Here is a 19264-nt window from a genome sequence, read left to right on the forward strand (position 1 = left end):
AGTTTTGAAATAATTCCATGAAATGGACACACTAAACAGATTCAAAGAAACAAATTGAATTCTAATGCCATTTTTGCACTTATGCTATTATTTACCTATACATACTGCAAATAAAATAAAATGGTGCATGACTATAGTAATCATTCCATCCATTGTATATAAAAGTAACACTGTGCTATGGTATTCCAACAGCACATGTACTCTTATGCAGTATACTACATGTTGCCATCTTTGCTCATGGGCACTTCACTAGCAACTTCAGAAATGTGACGTGAAAGACAGCAGACAGGGAAATATCACTCCATTTCACACTTTAAAAGCCCTCAAAACATTTGTCACTCACAAAACATCATGAACATAACATTTAGGCTGTGAAGTTTGCTAGAGTTGCTAGAGTTGCTTAAAGCACCATCAGTATGCATGGATTGGACATTGTAGCTAACGTTATTTCAGTATTATGACATATTTCTGAGTTATTCAGAGTACTGAAAGAAATAGGGAAAAAAAAGTGTGGGGTTTGATTATTTTTCTCTCTCAACATTTTAAGGACGCATATCAAATATTGATGAGGTTTTAAGACTTTCCATACATATTACAATAGGTATGTTTTGTCCAAACATTTATATAACTTTAAAAATGAAAAATAAAAATGAAAGTTGTGAGAATGTTCCCTGTTAGCTGGGTACCTGCTATCAATAAGCTTTTCCAGATCTTCCTTAATTCCCTTCGGTGTTCTTGTGGCTGACTCTATTTTCTCTGACAGTGATAGTGATCTGTAGGTGTCAGTGGGATAATAAAGGCTGTTTTAACATTAGGAACAGTATTCCAAAAACATCTCCTGATTCCCGTCTTCACCTCGTGGCTGATAGTGTCTTTAATGACAGCACAACAGCGGCTATCAGATCCACTGAGATCCTGCTCCCACATAGGTATTGAGATGATAGATTTGTATCGCAAGAGCACACACACACACACACACACACACCAAAAACAGCTGAAACAATCACATTCACTCAAATAAACATACAAACCAAATCACTAATTATACATTTGGAACAACATTTTTCTTTTGAGTGAATATTTATAAATACAAACTGCAGGTTACGTCTGGTGAAGGAGGAGAAGAGCGATTGAATGAAATAAATTTTTTGCAGTGTTGACATTGTTGCACGTTACACATCATCAGTGTAGACATCAATAAAAGCAGGAACTGTGCTCTCCAGCTCACTGCACTGGCTTCGGAGAAGGAGGCATTTAGCATTGAAACAGTCATAATGGCTGGTCACACTCTCACGCTGTTTTCTTAATCTCATTCTGCTCTGTAATCCGTATGACACGCCGGCCCAGCGGCAGAATTCAGCCGCAAATGAGCAGAGTATGGTGGGAAGATAAGCACCATCTCCAGCCTCAGACTGGAGACGAGAGCTCCAGAGAAAAGACTGGCACCCATTGACATGTGCAAGGAGGAGTCAACAGGAAATGACATAATTACTGGTAATGTCAACAGGAGGCAACAGCAGAACAGAGCTGACACCGTGCAAGCACTGAAGACAGACAGTAATGAGGCCATTTTATGCAAGCAGAAAGACAAATGTATGTTAATGCTGTGTGCGAACACAACGGTATAAAGAAACAGCTGTGGGCTTATGATCCAGTCAGCAACCTGCATTATGGGTAATTGCTTGCAAAAACAGCAGCAGTATTTGCTGTACATCAGAAGTCATTGCTCATATTCAATCCACACAATGTTGTGTGGGGGTCACATAAAGGATGTGTTCCAAAACCTAGTGAACAGCCTACATAAGCGGCTGCCTTCTAAGCATCCTAACTGAAATTGAATATATAAGTTATAAGGGACTGATTTAGAATGCTCTGGTGAAGCACGTTGAAAACGAGAAAATGCTTTTTGTTTGTTTGTTTTGAATTTGCGTAGACATTCAGTAGTCTTTGCTAGCTAGGGGCAGTCACCTGTCAAGAAAAGAACCGACTTCTTGGAATCAGTTCAGATTCAGTATGAAAAACAGTAAAGATTCAAGAATATACATTTGCATGTGTTCCCTTTATTGTTTGAGCATTATATATATATATATATATATATATATATATATATATATATATAGAGAGAGAGAGAGAGAGAGAGAGAGAGAGAGACAGAACACTAGCCAAAGAGTTACACTAACCAAAAACTACAGTTTAGCATGATGTAGTGTATATTTAGTCATTTAACATTTCAATTTAAAATATTTCTGACAATTTTGTCATTATAAATGTCACAATATTTTCACCCTCTGTAGTTCCATTCCAAAATTTTTATCATTTGACAAAATATTCAGTGGTTCAAATTCATTTGGAAATTCAACATTCCATATCCTTGAACTGCAAGAATCGCACCTGGTGCAACTTGGCCTCACCAGTAGGTTGTCTTAAATATACGTCTGGCATCTGTCTCTTGTCAAGAAGTTCTAAAACAAGCTGTTTTTACAATATTTTTTCCACCCAATGAAAAAGAAGTCTTTATTAGTATGAATATTTTGTATCTATCAATTTTGATCACAATTATTTTATCAAGGGATAAAAAGATCAAGGGAAAGATCAATCATATCTGATTACTTGTTAGTTAAAATGTCAACTCATGAAGCATAACACAAATGTTGTTTGGGTTGAAAGACATTGCTGTGTACATCAAACGGACGAGAAGCAAAGCTCAGCAATCATAAGAAGTCACATCACATAGAAGGGAAGAAATTAGAGACTTTATAGAGCTTTTCATAAAATCAGCACAGCTCTTCCTGGAAGACGTAATACCCCACACGCTGAGGGAAAACACCAGAGACGTCGTAACTTCTCATGTGATTTCTCGAGTGGGACAAACACTGGCATTTCATATGACATCGAGTTTCCCTTCCGTTCTGCTGTTTGCACAATGAAAAACCAACAACGCTCTTAATTAAATTAGACATCAGCTTCATAGATACAACAGGAAATGATGAAAAATGGAGAGAAAGGGCTCTGACCTCATCAGTGGCTCTGACCTCAAGTGTGTTTGAGGTCTCTGGTCGACTCTCAGGTCAATACACAAGTGCGGTGACATCTGTTAGTCAGATTTGACTGAGGTCTCCCTCTCAGGGTCATATAAATAAATACTGTTCCTTTGCTCGTAGTTCTCCCACGAGTGAGCCTTAATGAGTTCCTCTGTTTTATTCTAATTCATAATAACTAGCACATACTGCTCTTAATTACCTACAGCACAGCACCTCCAGCTAAACAGCCACCTCAGTCCCTTTGGACCATCCTGCAGTCTTGTGCTTGCGATTACAGATTCTTCAGAGACAATTAGAAGACTCCCCAACTGCTAGAAAGACATGTTGGCCACTAAAGTTGGCAACTCTGTGACATCTTTTAATGCTGGATCAAAATTATTGGCTTCTTGCATTGCATGCTTTAAAAAGCATTCTAATTGGGTACTGGGATAAAACACCTACTATAAACTGAAAAATCTATGATGAAATATTTTAGAGTTCTTGGGTTAACTTGGGTTAGTCAATGGGCTAACAGGACCATGCTAACTAGCCAAACCTTGATACCTTGGTTTCTGCTGCGCAATTGGACTGGGCTGATAACAAAATGGATGTAGGTTTACTTCTAGTAACTGCCAGCAATGAACAGGGGAGTCACCGAGCAAAGCATTCAGCTTAAGATTACTTCAGGGTATTGTCTCATAGGATGAAACTGCTAATTCTGACAAGTATTTTATTATTAGTAGTATTTATTTATTTATTTTAATGTGGAGCTCTGGTTCAAGATGTTAGATGCAAAGCAAATCAAATAAATTCAGTGTTGTATAATTAGCATCATTACAAAACAAACAAACAAAAAAATATATACTAAACTTGTTTTAAAGTGTTAACAAAATCAAATAAAAACAAATTTATTTGCAATAAATAAAAATGACAATTATTCAGGAACCATTTAACATTTTTGCATAATGATGTTATGATTTTAATCTCTTTGATTTTTAATTTGATTTTAATCATTAAAAAATAGTTTTTTTTTTCTTTTTTGCATCATTTCATGACAATTAAAGGAACAATAGGAGATCTTGGAAAATGCTAACATTAGCCTGATAGCACTGAAAGCGAACGCCCCACCCTCCTTGAAATCGCAGTCTAAAGCCACGCCCCCTGAACACATTTATGCTTACAGACCAGAATACCAGAGACAACATTACTACAATAGGCTACATCAGCGGTTCCCAATTCCAGTCCTTGTTCCAAAGTGAAGGAAACCCCTGCTCAGGGAGTAGAGAGCAATGAACACGGTGTAGGGATCATATCGATCGGAACACAGTTCATTCACAACATGCAAAATATGTGCACGAGGACTGGAACTAGGAATCACTGGGCTACATCATGTGTCATTCACCAGCGAGAAAACTTTAAAAGAACTACAATAACAGGAAGGAAGTTTATGTTTGTCTGCCATTCTCGCGCTGTCTACTAGTCTTCACAGCGTGCGTTAATGCGCTGATGACATATTCTGTCTGCACGAACAGGGTACGCAGAGGTATGCAGATACATATGTTGACAGGCAGGTAAGAAAGCTATTAAAAACAAGACATAAATTTCTTGGTCCTATGCCTTCCACAGAATAAATAAATACTAGGGGTGTAACGATTCACTCGTTTTCTCGACGCATCGATTACAAACCCTGTCGATTAATATGCATCGATCTTGAAACATGATTTTTGAATCGTGAATCACCGATCTTGGACAGTAATCGATTCAAAATGCTAAGAATCGAATGAAACGCGATTTCTATAGCGATTCAATGCTTTCAAAATGTATACACATTAAATTACTACACGCACGAATTAATGGAGACCTTGAAGAGTGTTCGTGAATCGTGCCTCTTATCTGTCCTTCACGCGCTCCACTGTTTACCGACTGAGACTGTCACAGGATTGCGCTCGCGCTCCGTTCGTCTCTGACGCAGCTGACGTGTGATCTATAGAACTCATGGACCGTAATACTAAAGTGAAGTAGTTTTACTTTTCTGTAGTTTGTCAATGGCTCTCTGCATCTTACCGACGGACTTACCGGAGCCGTCGACAGCTGTATTTATTGCATGGACGGAGCAGAAATGTAAGTGTCTAAATCATACGCATAAATCCATTGAATGATAAATGTTTTTAAACAATGCGGATGAACCGAATATACGAAGGAAACTGTTAAAATGAACCACAGCATTAACAACGACCTTGAAATAAGAGCGCAAGATTTATCTGATAATCTGATGCATGAAAGTAGCGTTTGTTTCATTAGCAAACGGACATCTGGTGCATTTTCTCTCAGAATCATTCGCTGATGGAGAGTAAAAGTTAAATAGAGATGAAGACGTTTTCACACTGAAAGAGAAGCGATCTCGCTCTCATAGACGTGCCAGGCTATATCTGCAGCTAAACTGAATAAAAGCAGAATGAACTGATGAAACTAAAAAAAAAACACAAACAATTTATGAATGATGCAGTGCTAATTGACATTTATTACAGTACAGAAACTATAAAGTATATTTTCTACCTCATTCTGTGCAGAAATTTTAAATAATTGCTAATTAAATGTAACCTAGTATATAAAACAATCATAAAATTGCCATTAGGAAAAAAATATCGATTACAAATGATTGATTATTGTCCAGCAGTGTATTTGATTTATTACAGCTAATTAAAAGTAATTAAAAAAGAAGATAATTCCTTGTAAAAAAAATAAAAATAATAATAATAATTATTATTATTATTATATAGGCTACATACATAAAATGATTGTATTTTACATTTCTGTCACTTCTGAAATTATGGCTACGCCCCTGGTGTGACAAAATGTTAGCTTATACATAATACTCTTTAAGCTCTTTTTTAAAAACTTGGCTTACATACATTTTTACCTATGCCATGTCGCATCATTAAACTAGCATTTAACAATGGACAAAAGTTTTTTTTTTTTTTTTTAACCTATGGTTCTCTAATCATAAATGCTACTGTAATTTGCCCCCTGACTAAGCATTTAAAGAATTTAGTAGAAGCATTTAAATAATCCCGTGAATGCACTTAAAGGCAGGGTAGGTAAAAAAATGTATAAAAAACTTTTTTTCCAAATTTGTTTAAACTTTATTTATATATCAATACATAATTAAAATGTAAGTACTCTGAAAAAGAAAGTATAAAAATCGAGTGTCTGTAGACCTCTCACAACTGTTTTAAAGACAGCTCATTATTTCCATTCACTCCACCCCCTCCCTTCTGGGCTCCTTCCAAAGCCTCTATTACGGCTCGCTAAGTAATGTTATGTTAGCTATATTACGCAGCTACGTGTGCTAATGACACATGCTTCATGAAAAAAATATGTATGATCAAAACACAAAAAGAAAGATTTACCTGTCCAGCAGAAATAAAGCCATCAAGGAGTCCCTTTTCAGCCCCTTGAGTTCCCTCAGTTCTCGCCATCGCTGGAAAGCCACGCCGATATTAACTCGCATTTTATTTCTTTGTTATCCAAAGACTTTTTGTTCATTGCCTTTTCTTGTACTGTTACTGCCTTCCTTTTTTTGCCTGGTTTGCCTTCGCTAACTGCATAGGCTGGTACTGTGAATTTTGCTTGCTGTTTCTCTGCCATTGTTTTGGTATTCCTAGGATCCGTGCCTGTTGAATTCCTCAAATCAAACGTGCGCGGCTGCGCGCGCAAGTGGGCAGGTCATGTGTGGCAAAAGGGTGGTTGCCATGGTTGCGAGAGAGTGACAGTCGCCTAAGCCAATCCTATGTTTCGTCCCGAAATGGAAATAATGAGCTGTGTTTAATACAGATTAAACGGTCTAGAGTCACTCGATTTTTATACTCTTTTTATCAGAGTACTTACATTTTAATTATGCATTGATATATATAGAAAATTTAAACAAATTTGGAAGAAAGTTGTTTATACATTTATTACCTACTCTGCCTTTAAAGAATGCAGAATCGAATCGTTATAATCGAATCGAATCGAATTTAATTGTGAATCGAATCGAATTGAATCGTTCTAAATTTGCAAAAATCGTTCTTGAATCGAATCGAAAACCTATGAATCGTAATCGAATCGAAACGCTACCTTGCCAAAAATTCACAGCCCTAATAAATACAAATAAATAGATTTAGACCACTTAACTTAATGATTGCTATCGGGATGTGAAGAGACTTTCAACCAGTATAACAAAAAATGTTTCTGAAGACAATCACCTATTGCACCTTTAAGTAAATTACAGTACAACTAATGCATTTATGAAATCTTAATAAAAAAGTATTAGATTAAATTAACGATATAAATACTGCCCCATTTAATGAACACATCAATAATGAAAATGAGGCCTTTTTGTTTAGTGGAGAGATTTTGGTTGGACAATAAGTAGAAATTTCATTCAAAAAATTTGTCACAATGTAAAAACATTAATAGTCTAAAGAATGTATAATGATCTTAAAAAAAAATAAAAAATAAAAATAAATACATCTGCATTTTCTATGCGCAAAATATATGCTTTTTATGTTGTAGGAGAAATTAGTATTTTTATTCATCAAGGATGCATTAATCAAACACACTGAAAAGTGACAATAAAGACATTTATAATGTTACAAAATTTTATTTCAAAAAAATTTTGTTCTTTTGAATTTTCCATTAATCAAAGAATTCAGAAAAAAACTAAAAACAACAACGAACAAAAAAAAACAAACATTGAAACTAAGAAATGTTTCTTGAGCATCAAATGATTCTGAAGGAGAAATGATGCTGAAATATCAGCTTTGGCATCACAGGAATTAATTATATTTTAAAATATAAAAATATTAAATTATACAGTTATTCTACATCGTAATACTATTTCACAATATTATTTTATTTCTGTATTTTGACCAAATTAATGCTGCCTTTGTGAACATAAAACATCCAAAATATCTTACCAACCTCAAAGTTGTAATCAGTAGTGTAGTTCATGTTTCTTTCTAATTACTTTCTTTTGATTCTGTGGTGAAATATGACAGATTCTTGACAGGTTTCTGAAAATTCACCCTCAAATATACAGGTATCAGCATATTACAGCTGTATCTGCTTCCATGTTATGTGTCATTCAAACAAGTGATAATATCTACAGCGACATTTCCCTTTGGAGAATGCCCTGCTTGTTAATAATGTTTACGTATTAATTCACTACCTGAACTAATTGAGTGGTATTTAATAGTGCAGATTTCTAGATTTCAGAAGTTTTGTACTGATGTCCTCTAAAAGAATGTAGCCTGAAGGAAGGATTAGTTCGGTAGAGATCTCTGGCAGAGCATGTGGCCATCATCCACTCGGAGAAGAAGAGAGACTCGGGAAGACAGAAGGAAGAAAGGCTTGTCTTAACTGCCATGTTCTAGAGGCAGTCCTGAGGGACCTCAGGGAGTCTGTCTGGGCCTGTGTGGACACAGCTTGTAATAAAAATACAGAGCGAATCCAACATACAGATCTGTGACAGAGGGACTGAGAGGGACAGTAAAGGATTGATGTGGAAAGAAAGATTATTTTGGTACGTGTGTATTAGAGAGTGGATCTCTGAGACTAAATCACCTCTTTTAGCGTAAGTTTAAGAGAAGTCTTTAGCTCCAGCAGTGGATGCAAAATGTAAGCGCACAGAGAGAGAGACGGTCTCCTCCTTTAGCGCTAAGAGAATCAGGAGGTCACAAATTGAATTAGACCGGAAGAAAGGGCCAGGCCTGGAACTGCAGGAAACAGCACTCCAGAGATACACAATTACTGCTTGTTTGCTTTAATGTGTGTGGGGCAAGAAGTGTGTGCCTCTGTGTGTAGTATTTATGTGATCTGTCGTGGTCTTACATCATATCCAGCCAATCACAATTTCGTACATCTGACTTACTTCAATATAAAAAATCAAAAATGTTTAGAAAACAAATGAAGACATGAAGACATGCATATATATATATATATATATATATATATATATATATATATATATATATATATATATATATATATATATATGATCATATGTAATATTTATTTTTAAATAATAAAATAATATATTATATTATTACAGTTTTTAAATCAAATGTGATGCTTTCTTTAAAAAGAATATCGGTAGCTAAAAATTCTAGAGCAATACATTCATTAACACCTTTCCTGAAAAATAATGTTTGACTGTCACAAGTCTATTTTGACAACGTTCCAAATGTCACAGGAAACTATATGCTCCGACTAACAGTGGATATATTGAGAAAAAATAAATAAATTCGGACTTAATTTTCAATAAACCCAAATGTAATGTAAGAGTATGTTTAAAGCAGTGGTTCTGAAGCACACTTCAGATTAAATAAGACAAAAACAGCTTTAAAATTAGCTAATACAGCTAAAAATCTAGACACAAGCAGACTTTTTTTTAATTTAATTTTTTTATTATATTATATTTATTTATTTTATTTGTTCTCTCAGAACTATCATTTAAGAACCAGACCTAGATATTGAATTTTAAAATTGTGATTTCTAGACCTGGAAAATTAATGGAAATAAGTACAAATTTATGAAGTCTACAGTGAACATACAGTAAATTTGTATTTGTGAATAAACATTATTTAAAAGAAAAACTTTAAATCAGGTATGATGGGAAAACATATTATGGGAAAAATATGGAATTTATTTAATTATTTTAAATGATTTTATTTCACTATTGGAAAAGTTCCACTATATAATATTATATTTATTATATGCATATAAATAAAGTCAACAAAAAGCAGGTTTGTCATTACATCAGAAGTGCTAATATCATAGTCTCGATTCAGGCCTTGGATTATCTTGTTCAGTGAGGGACCTTTGGAGTTAAAAAGGTTGCGAACCACGGTTTAATATCTTTTCTTTACAATAACACACAGTTCATAGGGTACTATGAAATCCGTTTCACTTTTTCTCAAATTCCGTTTTATTTTATTTATTTATTTTTTTATGTTTCCATATTCCATTTTTTTTTTTCAATATCATTTTATGTTATGTAAATTTTATGTTATAAATGATATTTTATTAATCAAAATGCATTTCTAGTTAATTAAAATCATGAAACATACAACTTAACATCAATTTATTAATATGTTAACAAAAATTACATGTTTAGGACCCTATGAAATGTTTGTGTTTTATTGCTATTGTTGAAAATTTCTGTGCGTATATGATATGACACTAGTTTTATTCAAATGAAACAGTAAATGCTTATGAAGTACTCTCAGAGCAGTTCTAGACATGTTGTTCATGTATTTATGTCCTCATTTAGTGAAACTGCAGAGGCGTCACATGCGCTTCGGTATGTGTAGTAAATGAAACCTTGTGTCTGTGCAATTCATTCACACAGAGACACGCAGAACCTGCAGGATTCATTTTTTTGCAGCTTTATATTTACAAATACTAGTACATATGACGATTTGATTTAAGTGTAATGACCTTCTTTTAATTAATTCACCCAAACTTTGACATACTCCGTGACATTGTGTTTTTTTTTTATGACCAGACTTTTCAATTCTGTCTGCGTTTTCCACATCGCTGAAACCATAGGGCCATAAGTTCACACACATTACTGCTTGTTTTTACTTGTTTTCTCATGGAGCTCCTCATTATGAAACAACAGTGAATGCCTTCACTTTATGACCATCCGCTCCAACAGGGAAAGACACTTCCCACATCCAACTTCATTTATCTTCCATTTCATATCTGTCTTGTCTCTAAATGGGAATTCACAACACATCGGTAAATATGCCCATGTGTGCACAGAGATGACAGTAATTGCTTGTGATTTTACAAGTCTTCCAGACAGGGGAAAACAATGATCACACAAGTGCCCTACAGGCCACGAGCACATCTCTGGCCTGTGTAGCAACAGTAGAGTACGATTGTGATCCTTGGCTTTGTCCTCTGGCTTTCTGCTGAGCCTCTGTGCCGTGTCAAAAAGGCCCCAGGGCTGAGGACGATAAGCCAACTCCAGGGACATGGAGTGGCATATGAGCCTCTAAGTCAAATAAGCCTTGTCCGCCAGCCCTCCTTTTGCCATCAGCCCTTCCGGGAAAGGTTAAAGAGGACTCGAGCAGGAAGCATTGATTTCAACGATTTGGAGACCGGTCTAGTTGGAAAGGATTAAGGAGGTACCTACTGCTCTGGCAGTGGCAGGGCTAAATGAAAGGTCTGGTTACTGTGTGTTTATAGCCATGTGCTTGGTTACCGAGCCTAGATGCAGGTGGATGAACCCCGTGGCTAGATTATTCTCTACCTGAGGAGAGTAAACACTCACACTTGCAAGTTTCTTTCTCTACTTCGGGTTCAGTGTGTGTGGGTGGGTGAGTTGGTGTATGGGTAGGTGAGGTTAAGAAAGATTTCCATAACAGTAGTGATACTTGGATGTGGCTGTACAGTGGAGCAGATATTTCTCATGTGGATTGTGGATGAGTTGCTCATATGTTCAAACAAATAGTTTATCCAAAAGAGAAGATTCATCTTCTCGTCCTCATTTCATTCCAGCACTTTTGTTATGTTGTGGAACTTAAAAAGAGTTCATCCGAAGGACAGTGCTTTTTACAGTATAGTGTCCCCGGCACTATAGAGGGGCATTAGGACCCACCCCAGCTGGCCTTTCTAACACCTCTTCCAGCTGAAACCTAGTTTCCTCAGGAGGTCTCCCACCCAAAATCAAGCACAATTTCACCATTGCATTCAGTGCTGCTAGCGCCATAGAAATGACACACTTCACCTTGAAGATCTCTTTATGTTCATATGATAGATCTCCACAAGGTGCGTACCCAACCCCTGTATGTTAATCACCTCTGATATTTAGTACCAAAAGTCCCTGCTACTGGATGCGAACACGGGCCAGCACGGTGGAAATCGCTGTCTTTCCATCTCATTAATTTTCCTTGCAAACAGAGATCTGGCATGTCCATGGCTCTTTAGTCCCATACATATTTAATGCCCTGGGGAAGAGGATGTGGAAGCCCAGATTCTGCTCCCTCTGCAGTCGCCATGGCTTAGGCAGTGAATAAAGCGCCCTTACAAAGTCACACTGTCGTGATGTCGAGAGGGCAGCCTCTCGCCAAAAAAGTCATTATCTCCCCAATTGTGTGCAACAATGTGCAGGCCACCAAAGGTGAGGAGGTGAGCAAACACACATGGAGAGGTAGAAGAAGAGGAACAGATGTTTCAAATAGTGAAAAAAAAAAGAAAAAGAGAGATATGATTGTTTTCCCCCAAAATATAATTGCTCTCCAAGAAGCGCAGGGGTATTTAAACTGACATTTCACAATTCAAACACAAAGAGCAATGCTTGTGCAAAGGTCACATGAACATAAGAATAGATTTGCAATTTAGATTTGTGTTAAAAGGCTTGACAACTCCCCGGATTCAGATTTTTATTTCATAAGGACAATGTTATTCTTCAAACACTTTCTGCATTCCACTCTCTGATCAGATGACAAAGGAGGAGGACAAAATGGATTGGAGTTGTGCATCACACACAGCTTACAGTGCCAAAACACCAACAAAACAACAAGGTATCAATTCCAGTCATTCTCTGTGGACCAATTATCACTAAAGTATTTAGTATGTTGATTAAAAATGTATCCTAGTTAAACTGTGAAATGATTATCACTGTTTGCTTGTTCAATACAAGTTTCTGTTCCAAGCAGAAATTACTCTATAAAGCCCACTGTATAATATTTGATATACAACTTTCTATGGTCTCTAAATTATCCACATGAACAAATCCTGAATACCTATTGTACACAATATTTTACAGTCCGTCTGTCATCTGCCTGAATTTTTTACTTTTTAGTACATTTTAGCATTTTAATTAAAAAAATGTTCATCTTCAGGTTGAGGTACATGTCTGTTTTTGCTGTAAAACATTTAATGATTTTTAAAGTAAGAATTACTTATTTTTTTATTAGTACATTTTTTTGAAGATGAACATTTATTAGACTTATTAGAAAATATGATTTTACCAAATATGGTACATCAGATTCTGAGGAACATTTCTTTTAATCATTATATTGCATTATATTATGTTGTATTTTACAGTGTATTTGGCCTCCACAATAAAAACTACAGAGCTTTGATCATAAAACTAAGCATTCATAGGGTTAGTTTACCCAAAATTAAAATTACCCAGTGATTTACTCACCCTCAAGCCACCCTTGGTGTATATGACTTTCTTCTTTCATTTTTTTTCTTCTTTCTTAGTGGTCCAAATAAAGTCCAATAAAGTACATCCATCTATCATAAAAGTTCACAATGCTAGGATGATGCAGGGCGTAGGCATAGTGTAAGGTCCGGTAAAAATATGCTAGTCTCATTAAAAAACAATGTTTATTTACAGGAGCAAAGGAAGCAATGTTTACTTATTGTACTTTAGCAAAGGAAAACTCCTCTTGGCTTATTGCGAAATTCTCCAAAATGTTTCTTTACAAATCTTTATTTTGTATTTCTACAGTAATTTGTGACCAGTGTTTTGTTTTGCACTCTCTGCTGAGCTTCACATTCATCACTTCTGACCGTATCTTACGCTATGTCCTCATCCACCAGAACGCGAGTGAACGCGAGTATGACAGTTAATGGAAGCTACAGATTACAGTTTATAAACTTTTAAATATTTTTCTTACAAAAACACATTGATTCATGACAGGAGGCCTTCATTCACCCCCCAGAAAAAAAAAACTATCTAAAGATTAAAGAAAAAAAATAATCAAACTATTACTTATGCCAGGCTTTACAGGGATAATGAATTCAAGTCTCTTCTAGAGCTGATCTGAGACTGACCCTTGGACAAAAAACCTGGTCATGTTCAAAGGAGGACACCTGGGCCCCCTTCACATCCACTAGCAGCTGTCAATCAACATCAGTCAGTCAGAGTCATTGTAACTGACAAAAAGCCTTGTAAGAACAAGTATGTTTCCACTAAGCACTCCTGGGAATAATAGTCTTGTGTAGCCAGACGCTTGACTAAAGGCATAAGATCTGGTTCACACTGCAGCATATCTGGCCAAGATCCGCCCACTTAGACAGTCTGATTGACACATAAAGTGACCACTCATGGTTTGTTTTGTTTACACCTCCTGTTTAAGAGCAGAATTATCTAAAATACATTGCTCTATAATAGGCTGTAAGCATGTGAATTTGCTGAAAATTGACTGATCTTCAGGCCATTCAAGATGTAGATGAGTTCGTTTCTTCATCTGAACAGACTTTGAGAAATTTAGCATTACATCACTTGCTCACCAATGGATCCTCTGCAGTTAATGGTTAGAATGAGAGTGCAGACAGCTATTAAAAACATCACAATAAAGTAATACACAACACTCCAGTCCATTATCTAGTCCAAGCTACATGTTTGTAAGAAACAATTTCCTTATTAAGATGTCAGGCACCCATTCACAGCAGAGGATCCACCAGTGAGCAAATTATGTGCCAAATTTCTCCAAATCTGTTCAAATGAAGAAACAATCTCATCTTGAATATTCTGAGGGTGAGCAAATTTTCATTTGTAAGTGGGCATAAAAACATAATTTTTCATTGTACAGCTTGTTGCTTAAACAGAAATACCATCCTTGAAATTGAGCAAATTATTGAAATGGACTGAACAATGCCTGAAACTTTTTATCACAAGCACTTCCTGTATCTTTTCGCCTCTTTAAGAAAATTTTATTTATGTATTCCCCAATTGTAAGTCGCTTTGGATATAAGCGTCTGCAAAATGACTAGATGTAAACGTGAAGATTCTGTTATCAGAATTTCTGTCTTAGAACATAAAAATATATATAATATATATTTCTGCTATATCGAGTTATCTTGTAAGCACAAATTTTTGCAGGTGGACTGATTTGGGGGGGACAAAATGGATATTACATAAAGCCAGCCATTCAGACTAGAGCTTGGCAGTTTTGTGTGCAGAATGCATCAGTTGGTCAGTGAATGAACTGTGGGCGGCCTATGCAAGCCTGAAGCTGAAACTAGGGGAGCGGTAACAAAACAAATCTCTCTCCTCATTTTCAAGTATTTTTCATAACTAACTTTCACAAATGCATACACACAGATTTAGACAGATGGAGGATTATGAATTTATTTCTTCCAGATAGTTGCTTTTCTGCCTTTGGTTGTCTACAGGCATTGATTTTGGACTGGCAAATGGAAGAGTAATTTTGGGTAAACAATCTATGGATTAATATGGATTATGCACTGGATTTGGGTGCCATCTGAGGTGTAAATAGTTGATGAATGGCAGGATATGTACCACGCATATTCCATATCAATGCTTAAGTTTTAATTTCTAAATTCAACTTTAATATCTAAAAATCAAAACCTGCAAAATGTATATATTTAAGTATTGCTTAAAGGAATAGTTCACCCAAAATTAAAATTTGCTGAAAATGTACTGACCTTAATGCCATTTAAGATGTAGATGAGTTTGTTTCTTCATCTGAACAGAGAATGGTCAGAATAAGAGTGCAAACAGCTCATAAAAACATCACAATAAAGTAATCTACACCACTTCAGTCCATCATCTAATGCTTTGTGAAATGAAAAGCTGCATGTTTGAAAGAAACAATTTTACCATTAAGATCCAAATCTGTTCAGATGAAGAAACAAACTCATCTACATCTTGAATGGCCTGAGGGTGAGCAAATTTTCATTTGTCAGTGTACATAAAAACACTCTTTTCATTGCACAGCTTGCTGCTTAAACAGAAATACCCTCCTTGAAATTGAATAAATTACTGGAATGGACTGACACAGACTATTATACTAGTACCTAAAAACAGCAAAATGCATTAATCAGAATAAAACTATTTATTTGATGCTCAGCAACTACCAACATGTTTAAAATGTTATAGTGCATTGCAACACCTATAAGTAAATACAGCTTTAAATATTTTAGACTGTTACTATGTAGAAAATGAGTGTGAAATAAGGATTGTTTTTGTTCTGCATTTTCAGGTGTCATTATGTGTCTTATTAAGCAAAAACTACTATGCAGTGCATTTTTTACTTGTTTCAGCACCATGGACAGGGATCAAATCACTCTCAAATTTAAACATGGAGAAAAAAAAATCAAACAAATTATGATAATAATAATAATAATAATAATAACAATAATAATAAGATCTAGCAATCTGATTCAGGCACATTGTAATGGGTAATATAAGTGTCCTGCAGTCAGTCTGCAATGACTGGAAAAGAATAGCCTTCTGGGGATTACGCATAAAAATCACTGCTTCACTATTAATGTTATTGAAATTCCATAAAGCACTGCGCCACCTCTCTGGCTCTCTCTCTCTCTCTGGCTCTCTCTCTCTCTCTCTCTCACACACACACACACACAGACACACACACACACACACACACACACACACACCGAGAGAGTCTTTCTGTTATTCTGTCACTTTGCAGATCGCAGGACACCTAATCTCACACTGTTTCAAATGAGAGGACATGCCCTCAGCTTTGTCCCGCCATATATCTATGAGAGCAAACCCTTGTGGACAAAAACATCTTAAACAAACGAGCTGGTCTTTCTGCCTGGCTAACTGACAAGTATATATATACACACACACACACATATATATATTATATTTATGAACAGGCAGACATTTCTAAGTGGTAGCTTTGAGTTAAGTTTAGATGTTTCCGTCATTTTTTATTTCTGTCATGGATCATCCATTAGTAGGCTTTAGTGGATTTGGATAAATATACAGGTGAGAGAGGAATCACCTGAACACACCACACAGTAAAGACATATTGTTCGACGTTCAAACTCCCGTTAATCCACACGTGCGCGCGCACCCTGTAACTGCGCGTTCTCGTGCACAGATGACAAAACAGCGGACCGTACACATGTAAGAGGCTTTTTTTTTCAACGTGAAAGAAATGTGATTACAGCTTATATGACCAGCTTTTGTTGGAAGCCGTTAACAAACAAACCAACACCAAAAGGAAAGGCAGCGTACGCCTACCGTGCACTCTTCCATACACGTCCGCACCGAATATACATCCGTTTCATATTTCTGAACCAAAAGCTCAAACTCTCGGTATTTCTCCTGAGCTCGTCGGTCGTAGCGTTGGTAAGCCTGGACGCACTGGCTGCATCCCGACGCATCAGCCATGTCCAGGCTACAGGTCAAATTGTCCGGACTCGTAAACCCGTAAAACAAATCCAAAAGCGAGTAGGAGTTACAAAAAGAAAGATAGAAATCGCTCAGGTTCCACTCGGAGAGGCCCGAGCACACGGCTTCCGCCTCGTCAAAAGTCAAGCAGTTTTTGGAGAGGCTGTCAGGATGACAAGTTTCAAGTCTCCACAGAGATTTGGTAGAATTGCCTATAAAAATAAGACTCTGCTCTCTCTGATGGCTGGATGAAAGTATATGGTTCGTGTGCTCCAGCCGTTTGTCTCGCGTCCTCGTCAGTTTCGCCTCGGCGCAGAACCACAGATGATCAGAGAGCAAAACGGTGATAAACAAAAGAGAGGCTAAGGACAGTCGCCATCTCTGGGCCCTTTCCGAATCGGTGAATAATGGCTTTTCGTCCTCTCGGGGTGCGAAGCAGGTTTTTAAGCCGTCATTTTGCTGCCGACACGTCCAAGCACCCCTGGTCATATTTCAGGAAAGAGCAGCACTGGCCGACTCCACCGCGACGGCTCTTCTGCCACAAAATGCATTGATTTTAAATGTTTTCTTCCCGTTCAACAACGCTCCCGGCAACTGTATCCGACTCTCTGGGCTAGATGAAGCCGCGTGCGGTCATATCTCCGTTATTCCGCATGGCTCCCCGGAGAAAAAAGCGCTTTCTGTGTGACAACATGCCTCTGTTCCCGAAGCTCCTGCCTGTGTCCCCGTATCTCCTCAAGGGAAGGAGAGACGCTGAACGAGCTGCTCTTTCCCTGTCTGGGAGGATTGCCTTCGATCTTCTCTGCTGTTCATCATCATCTTGGGTCCTGTGTTAAGTTGCCGCCATGTTCGTCTTGAAACACTTTTTGGGGAGCTGGGTCATTTGCGTCATCTCCATCCTGGCGCAGTAACACAGATCTACAGACTACAGGCGATGGATACACGCGCGCGCGCGCCCGCCTGTCTCTCTCTCTCTCTCTCTCTCTCTCACACACACACACACACACACTCACTGGACGTGTCAGTATGAGAGACCACTCATCATAATAAATGGACATTTCCCAGTACGCATTTAGATTTCAAAGCCGTTCACACCCTTTGGCTTTCTTCTTGTTCACATTCATAGTCCTCTTGTCTTCAGCATCCCGTCACGTTCCCGTCCAAAGCGAACCGTTTATTGCAAGCTCCGATCAAAAATAAACGACGCAGTGTGAACGTGTAAAGACGCGGTGGCCCTAAACAGCATCAGTTTGGCGGTGCGTAATGTCCTTTAAATGCTCAAAGGCTGGAGGAAACGGATGTATGTCACAACATGTTGCGTGAAGGAGAATCAGCGTGTGACAGAGATGAAACGACATGTATGTCTCGTTCATCCAGTTCAGGCTTAAGTTTATTAATATTCAGAGTGTAACTGTGTGTAAGGAGCCGGGCACAGGAGAGACATCTGGACGTCAAAGCAGCACGTTGGAAAGCGAGCGCGGAAACGTGAGGTGTGTGTGTGTGTGTGAGAGAGAGAGAGAGAGAGAGAGAGAGAGAGAGAGAGAGAGAGAGAGAGAGAGATACTGTATATTTGTCCTCTAACAGGCTGTGCGGCATGGCCCTTTTTTATACTGCATTTCACAACAACGCGCTTCGCTTCTGCCTTTCTGCCTAATTTGGGTACTGAACGTGAGAAGAAAAGTGAGGCTGCATGTAAATAAGCGCTTTTTACACACTCAGAGTCGCCAAATCACTGTCATGGCTCTGTTACTTGTAGTACTTCCAAGTATGATTCTTTCCTTAAAGGGTTAGTTCACCCAGATAGTAAAATTATGTAATTAATAACTTACCCTCATGTTGTTCCAAGCCCGTAAGACCATTTATCTTTGGGACACAGTTTAAGGTATTTTAGATTTAGTCCGAGAGCTCTCAGTCCCTCCATTGAAACTGTGTGTACGGTATACTGTCCATGTCCAGAGAGGTAAGAAAAACATCATCAAAGTAGTCCATGTGACATCAGAGGGTCAGTTAGAATTTTTTGAAGCATCGAAAATACATTTTGGTCCAAAAAAAGCAAAAACGACGACTT

General features: G+C 37.3%; 1 protein-coding gene across 1 annotated transcript in view; it reads right to left on the minus strand.

Moving 5' to 3' along the window:
• LOC132152751 (NALCN channel auxiliary factor 1-like) overlaps positions 1–18356 on the minus strand; it is a 134989-nt gene extending 116633 nt beyond the window's left edge. The window contains exon 1 of the mRNA XM_059561617.1: positions 17047–18356. Within this exon, the coding sequence (XP_059417600.1) occupies positions 17047–17685 (639 nt within the window). The 5' untranslated portion in view covers positions 17686–18356. The remainder of the gene's footprint in view (positions 1–17046) is intronic.
• Positions 18357–19264: the final 908 nt, after the last annotated feature.

Source organism: Carassius carassius, chromosome 11 (assembly GCF_963082965.1).
Source record: "Carassius carassius chromosome 11, fCarCar2.1, whole genome shotgun sequence".
Classification (NCBI taxonomy): Eukaryota; Metazoa; Chordata; class Actinopteri; order Cypriniformes; family Cyprinidae; genus Carassius; species Carassius carassius.